This window comes from Benincasa hispida, chromosome 12 (assembly GCF_009727055.1).
Source record: "Benincasa hispida cultivar B227 chromosome 12, ASM972705v1, whole genome shotgun sequence".
Taxonomy (NCBI): domain Eukaryota; kingdom Viridiplantae; phylum Streptophyta; class Magnoliopsida; order Cucurbitales; family Cucurbitaceae; genus Benincasa; species Benincasa hispida.
The window spans coordinates 25,670,020-25,677,212 of NC_052360.1; the positions used below are offsets into that span (position 1 = coordinate 25,670,020).

Here is a 7,193-nt window from a genome sequence, read left to right on the forward strand (position 1 = left end):
ATTTTTATTCTCGCTTACATTAACATGTTTGGTAATTTTTTTCACTCTTGTTCTCTAAAATTTTAAATTGCAGATGAAACGTGTTATATGAAAATAAATTTTGAAAAGCTTATGTTTTATTTGCTTTTACATATTTATTAGGGAAATTATTTCAAATGGTAAAACTGTTGAAAATATTTACGAGATATAACAAAATTTTAGAACTATTAATGATAGACGTTGATGGATACTGATAACGTCTATCATTGATAGTTCTAAAATTTTGCTATATTTTATAAATATTTTGGTTCATTTTTCTATATTTAAAAATAACCCTATTTATTATGCATTTTAGAACTACAAATAATAAAATAATGCTTTTATTTATGTTTCGAAAAAACTGATATATATAACCTTGATTTGGTTGTTTCCAAAAGCAACTTCTATTTCCCAAAATTTAGGGAAAAAAAAAACTAGAAAATTACCAAATGATCTCTAAGTTTCTCAATTTCTAAATAATTAAACGTGGCATAAAACAAACATTTTCATCCATTTTTTAGTTCGACAATATGTAAAGCAGATCTTCTATACTCTTGATCAAAAATACATATTTAAATTAAAGAGCTATATTTAGAGTGACAACACTATTATAAGTGATATTGTTAGTTAATCATTGATAATTAAAAAAAAAATTATATCAAATAGATGACCTCATTTCACCAAAGAAAAAAAAAAGAAAAAAGAAAAAAGAAAAATATAATAGATTATCCAGAGCAATCCACTTATTGGTCCTTCAAGTACTAAACAATATTTATCCAACAAAGATGTAAATATTAAACAAGAAAAAAATACTTGGATTCATTCGGGATTGTACCCCACATTTTACAGTCCACCAGTAGTTCAATCGCTATTTGTCATGTGACAATCTTTTTTTATAATATTTTTAATTTTGTTCTTTTCTATGTGATTAGATGAAGCTGTAAGATGTATGTAGATTAAGTTACATCCAAATAGGGGTATATGACAGTCGGTCGGAGTCGATTTTTCGATTAAACTGTCACCGAACCTCGTTTTAATTCTTCAATTTTTTTTTAAAGGATGCCGGTTTGGATTTTTTTCAAACCAATGCCGACCGAGCCCCTCTTCTCTTGACCAACCGACTTCGATTTGGTTGATTTGATTTTTCGGTCCATCATGCTCACTCCTAACCCAAGTATTATTTTCAATAGATTAAATATTTGCCTAGATAAGGCCTCAATAAATAATTTATTTAAAAACGATGGATAGAGATGGAAAGTGATTAAGAGAGAATATTTGAAAGCTTCATAATCAAACTGGAAAATACACCAAACCTTAAATATTGGAAGTGTAAGTGTAAATGAGTGGTCCAAAATTCACTAAGCATTGAATCTTGGAGTCCACAGTTAAAAAACAAAACATATATGATATACCAGCCACCACTTTACATATTCATAGTTTAACAACAACCAGTTAATATTTTGTTCTACCTGTCTTTCCCAGCATAAAGTCTAATGATCAAATCCTGCCATAGCTAAACCTTCTCGAATTCTTCCGCTCTTCGATCATGCTGCTCTTGTCGTGGAAGATTAGAAGGCACCATGCCGACGCCTTCATTCTGATGCTTCTGCCAGCCTCCAGTATCGGCTCTCGCGTGCGTCGTGTAGTAAAGGATTGAAAACACCAATGACAGAAATGTCAAAGCTGCTGCAGCTGCGAACACCCCGCGGCGAAGCATGGCACACGACAAGTTCTTGAGAGACAATGCTGATCTGAACTTTGTATGATAGGCATTCCTCACAGACCCAGCCAGCAACAGAGACTCAGCTCCTAAGAAGAGATGCCTAGTTTCATTTTTCAAAATTTAGTGTTAAAGAACATATAAAAAGAGATTGGATTTACCATAATGAATCAACTTGGCCCTGGTTTAGTAACCTTATGGTTTTTTATTTTTGAAAATTAATCCTATATCTTCTTAATTTCTTACCATAATTTGTATATTTTCTAAGTAAAAGAGTTGAATTATTAGCTAAATTCCAAAAAAAAAAAAAAAAATTTTAAAACACAAGTAAAAACTAAACGTAGATAACAAAGCAAGAAACTTAGAGGTGGAAAGAGTGTTTATAAATTTAATTTTAAAAAACTAAAAATCAAATGATTACCAAACGGAGGTTTAGAGTTTTGGATTTGGATTTTTAATAGTGAAATAATGCTTAGTAGAGTCATAGTATCAGTTCATACTTCCAAACTAGTGTATACGAGTAATAGTCTCTCAATCATATCCTCATACAAACACTTTGTGATAGCAATTAAGCAGAAACATAATTCAACACCTCAGGACATATGTAAACAATGGTATTCAGTAACAAATATTAATTTGAACAAGGAAATTTTATTTGGATTATAGTACCTTCATTTCCATATGATCTGAACTAAATTAGTGAAGTTCTAAAAGGAATTTAATCACCCCATAATTTTACTTTTTAGTAATATAGATATATAAACAAACCCCCCAATCAGCAGAAATTTACTCAAAACACTTCAAAATTCTAGGCCAAATGATTCAATTCACATAACAAGAAACAGCAATTAGGAAAAACCAAGATAAACAGATCCATCACTAATATTCTATTCAATTTGAGATAGCAAGAAAATAGGAAAATACCAAGAAACGACGAAGAGAATGATGGCACAAACAGTAGATCCTCCACTTTTCAAGCCTTTACCACAGCAAAGACACCTTGTGACTACCATAAGCACTGTGTGACTAATCAATAACAAACCAAACGCTACAAGACCGTACGTCGTCGATGCATCGGAGTCGTAAACGCAGTAAGTAGTCTCGTCGTACTCATCCGGCACTACCGTTGCCTTTTCAGTCCATAAATGCATATAAACAAGAACTCAGAAGGTTTTAGAAGCCTCAATTTAGAGAAAAATCAGAAAAGAGGGAGAGAGATACCGTGCTCCGGCGCATTTCAGCTCCGATGGCGAATACGAAAGCGATTAGATGAAGAGAAGCGATTATGACTATTACGAGCAAAGAAGTAGCCATTGTTGTAATTAATTAGACTCCGGTGAAGTCTCCGATCTGCAGCGGCCACTGCCAGTTCTCCTTTTTTCTTCGGTTTTCGTTGTTTCGTCGCCGTTTTTTCACGAAATAATATCTTTGCTTTGGATGCTTTTTGTTTTTATTTTATTTTCTATATTCTACTTTTACTTTTTTTCTTAATTTAATTTTCCCCATTGAAGAGTAAATCCACTTTCATATCACGTGTCATATACTCATTGTTCTTCAATTCCATTCTCTTTTTCAAAGAAAAGAAGGAAAAAAAATAAAAATAAAGAAATCATTGAAGACCCATTCATTTCTTTTTAGTTTTCTATTGGTTAAATTTATACTTATTTACTTGATTTTTTTTTAATTATAATTTTCATCTTTCGGTACTAAAATTCCTAATCAAATTTTATAAATAAAAAATAAGTTTTTGAATTTTTTCCCTTTATTTATTATTATTTTTTAAAAAACTTAACTTGGATTTTGAAATCATATATAGAAAGTAGATAACAAAATAAAAGAAATTGGTTATTAAATAAGGCTCTATTTATTTATTTTTTAGTTGAACAACATATCACGACAGAAAAATCAATTTATATTCATACTCTTGAAATTTGAAATTGTATCAATTATAATCACAAACTAATAATGTATCTACTTAGATGCTAAACTTTTACAACAGAATCAATTTAAATTATTTGTTAAACTTTCACAAACTAATAAAGTTTTTAAAAGCTATTTTTTTTAGTTTTTAAATTTTGGTTTTTGGTTTTTTAAAACTAATTTTCTAAACTTTACTTTCACCTCTAAACTTTTATGTTATACTATCAATGTTTTAAAAAATCAGGTCAAAATTTAAAAACTATAAAAATTAGTTTTTGAAAACTAGTTTTTGCTTTTAGATTTTTGAATAGGAATTCAAATGTTTTCAAAGAAAGTGAAATCCATGGTGTTGGTGCATAAAACTTGCACGCGTTTGTCGACATCACAAGTTTCTCGCGAGTTTGACCTCTTGCTCGCTTTTCTTGGTTTAGTCTTGCTTTTTTGAGCTGGCCTGTATGAAAGTTTCTAGCTGGTGTATGTCGAGTCTACCGCACTCTGATGTTTAAGTTAGTACAAAGAGTGTACAGTTTAGTTAAACACACAAAAGTAAAGTCAAGGCTCTCCTTAGGAGATTACTTACTCTTCCCCTTTAGGGTCATCGAATGGGATATTTATAATGTCTTTCCTCGGACATTCGCATGCGCTTACGTGTAACTCCAATGATATCAGGGCAGTTTTCGGCACTCGAGGATGTAGGGCGTTAAACCAAATACGACTCGGTTATTTCCTGATCAGTATATATTTACCAGCTTTATTGGTCGGCCCAGGACTCAAGACTTTAACTTTTTCTTTTTGGGGCGTACGTTTTCTCATGTCATCTCCTAGTTTTCCTTGGACTTAGAGCCTTTCTTGGGGCAACCCTCAATACATGGTAAGGAAATAGGAACAAAACAAGCATAAATTTAAAAAATAGAAAGTTAAAAATAAAATGCTTATCAAATAGGGCCTTAAAAATTGTTGTTGTCTTTGAAATTTTGATTAAGAATTCAACTCTTTTACCTAAGAAAAATGCAAACATTTGTAAGAAATTGAAAAAACGACTTAATTTAAAAAAAAAAAAATCAAATGATTAATAAGGACTTCATTTGGAATTGTTGTAGCTTTGAAAATAATCATTGGTAGTTATGTTTTGAAAAAATCAACTGTTATAGGAAGCTAATTGGCTTTGGTAAATTTCAATTTTAAATATAAAAAAGCATGTAATGGTGTTTGTAAGTTCAAACCAGATTTGGTGTAGATTAACTATAATAATCAAATTATACATTATTTAATTATCTAATTATTATCTTTTAGTATATTAAATTGTTATGAGTTATTTATTTAGAATTTTTATAGTTTAAATTCCAAACTATATGTTATCCCAAAAAAGTACAAAATATTGGTATTTCCTTAAATTATATGATAAAAAGTCTAAAAAACAGTAATGATTGAATAGAATAATTGTAATGAAGAAATGTTATTTGAATTTAAGTAAAAAAATGAAGAGATTAATAGCAAAAAGAGGGTGAAATCTGAGATTATAGAAATAAATTATTTATAGTTACAAAGACGCTGATTATTAGGGAATTTAAAAGAGAAAGCTAGTCTATTGTAGATTTTGAAAACCATAAGATTTAAAAAGTGATTGTATAAATTTTTTTAAAAATCTAACTTACACGAAAAATTTCAACTCTTTTACTCAAGAAATATGCAAATTATTGTAAGAAATTGAAAAAAAAAACTTAACTTTCAAAAATAAAAAAAAATCAAATGATTAGTAGGCAGAGCTCAAGATTTCATTTGGGATTATTGTAGCTTTGAAAATAATCGTTGTAGTTATGCTTTTAGAAAATTCAACTGTTATAGAAAGCATATTGGCATTTGGTAAATTTCAATTTTAAACATAAAAAGTTAGGTAATAGTGTTCGATAAATTCAAACTAGAATTGATTTAATTTAGATAATGATCGAATTAGACATTATTTAATTATTATTTTTTAGTATATTAAATTGTTATGAATTATTTATTTAGAATTTTTATAGTTTAGATTACAAACTATATATTTTACCCAAAAAAGGACAAACTATTGTTATTTTCTTAAATTATATGATAAAAAGTAAAAAAAAAAAAGTAATTATCGTATAAAATAATTGTAATGAACAAATGTTATTTGAATTTAAATAAAAGAAGAAGAATTTGATAACAAAAAGAGGGTGAATCGGATAGAAAAAGAGAGATTATAGAAAGACATTATTTAGAGGCTGTTTGTTTCACGGGCATCCTAAATTCAGTGGACATCCGGATTTTCCAGTTTTTCGAGTTGAGGAGATCCCCATTTCTATTTTTGTCATTCTTTTTTATTTTATACATACATACATACATACATACATACATACATACATACATACATACATACATATCTTCATTTGCATTATATAATTAAAATAAATACTGTCAATCATATATATCATATATTTTAGTTATATCGTAATTCTTATTATTTTTTAGTAATATATTTAAATTTAAATTTAAATGAATATTTATTTTATAAAAAATCTTAAATTATGATATATTATTTTGTTGAGAAAAATAACATATAAAATAATATAAATTGCATTAGTTTTAAAAGAAATTCAAATTGATAAAAACAAATATGTTATAACAAGTTCAAATTATATGAAATTAATTATAAATTAATTAATAGACATAAGGGTATTCTTGGAACATTATGTAAATTTAAGACATTCTCAAATTGAAATCTTATCAAAATATTTCTAGATATTTACAAAAATATTTCTACAAAACAAACATGGTAATTTAAAGATGACGGACATCTATAATTCATAATATCTATAATTCCGAGCATCTAAGATTAAGGTTATCCATATTTCCAAAAAACAAACGGTCCATTATAATGCCTGGTTATTAGGGAATCTAAAAGAGAAAGCTAGTTTTTATAGATTTTGAAAATCATAAGATTTAAAAAGTGATTTTTATATAAATTTTATAAAAATCTAAATTACTAAATATGTAAAACGGTTAAGATTTTTTTTAAATGACTTTTTGACGTAGCTAACACAATACCAAATGCAATTTAAGTTATTTATGTTTAAAGTTCTAATCAATTTTTAGGATGGTTAAGGCAATACAATCATAAAGTTTAGACATATAAATTATTTTTTCTCTAAAAAGTTTAATCTAATTTTGTATATCTAATAAAATTTATAAATTTTCTATTTAGTAACTTAGATGAAATTGAATAGTTATAGGGTAAAGTGTCACTACAAAAATTAATCTTTAGGAAATTGATGTCTCTAGATGATGTCTCGAAGAGTGTTATTCTTTCTTTTACTTTTTTTTTTTAATATATAATTCTGTTTAGAAATTATTTGATTTTTAAAATTAGTGTGTACTTTCTCCTAATTATGAAAAGACTATTTAAATTTTTAGTCAAATTCAAAGATAATATTATTTTTTTGTCCCTCAAAACTTAACTTGAATTTTTAGGCGTGTTTGTCAAAAGTAAATAACAATTATATATATATATATATATATA

General features: G+C 27.5%; 1 protein-coding gene across 1 annotated transcript; it reads right to left on the reverse strand.

The window, feature by feature from the left end:
- Positions 1 to 1,279: 1,279 nt before the first annotated feature.
- On the reverse strand, positions 1,280 to 3,191 carry LOC120066990. The gene is made up of 3 exons (XM_039018332.1): positions 2,960 to 3,191; positions 2,663 to 2,868; positions 1,280 to 1,841 (listed from the first exon to the last, which is right to left on the reverse strand). Exons 1-3 carry the CDS (start codon positions 3,050 to 3,052, stop codon positions 1,532 to 1,534), a joined length of 609 nt encoding a protein of 202 aa, XP_038874260.1. The 5' UTR covers positions 3,053 to 3,191; the 3' UTR covers positions 1,280 to 1,531.
- Between the last annotated feature and the right edge of the window lie 4,002 nt (positions 3,192 to 7,193).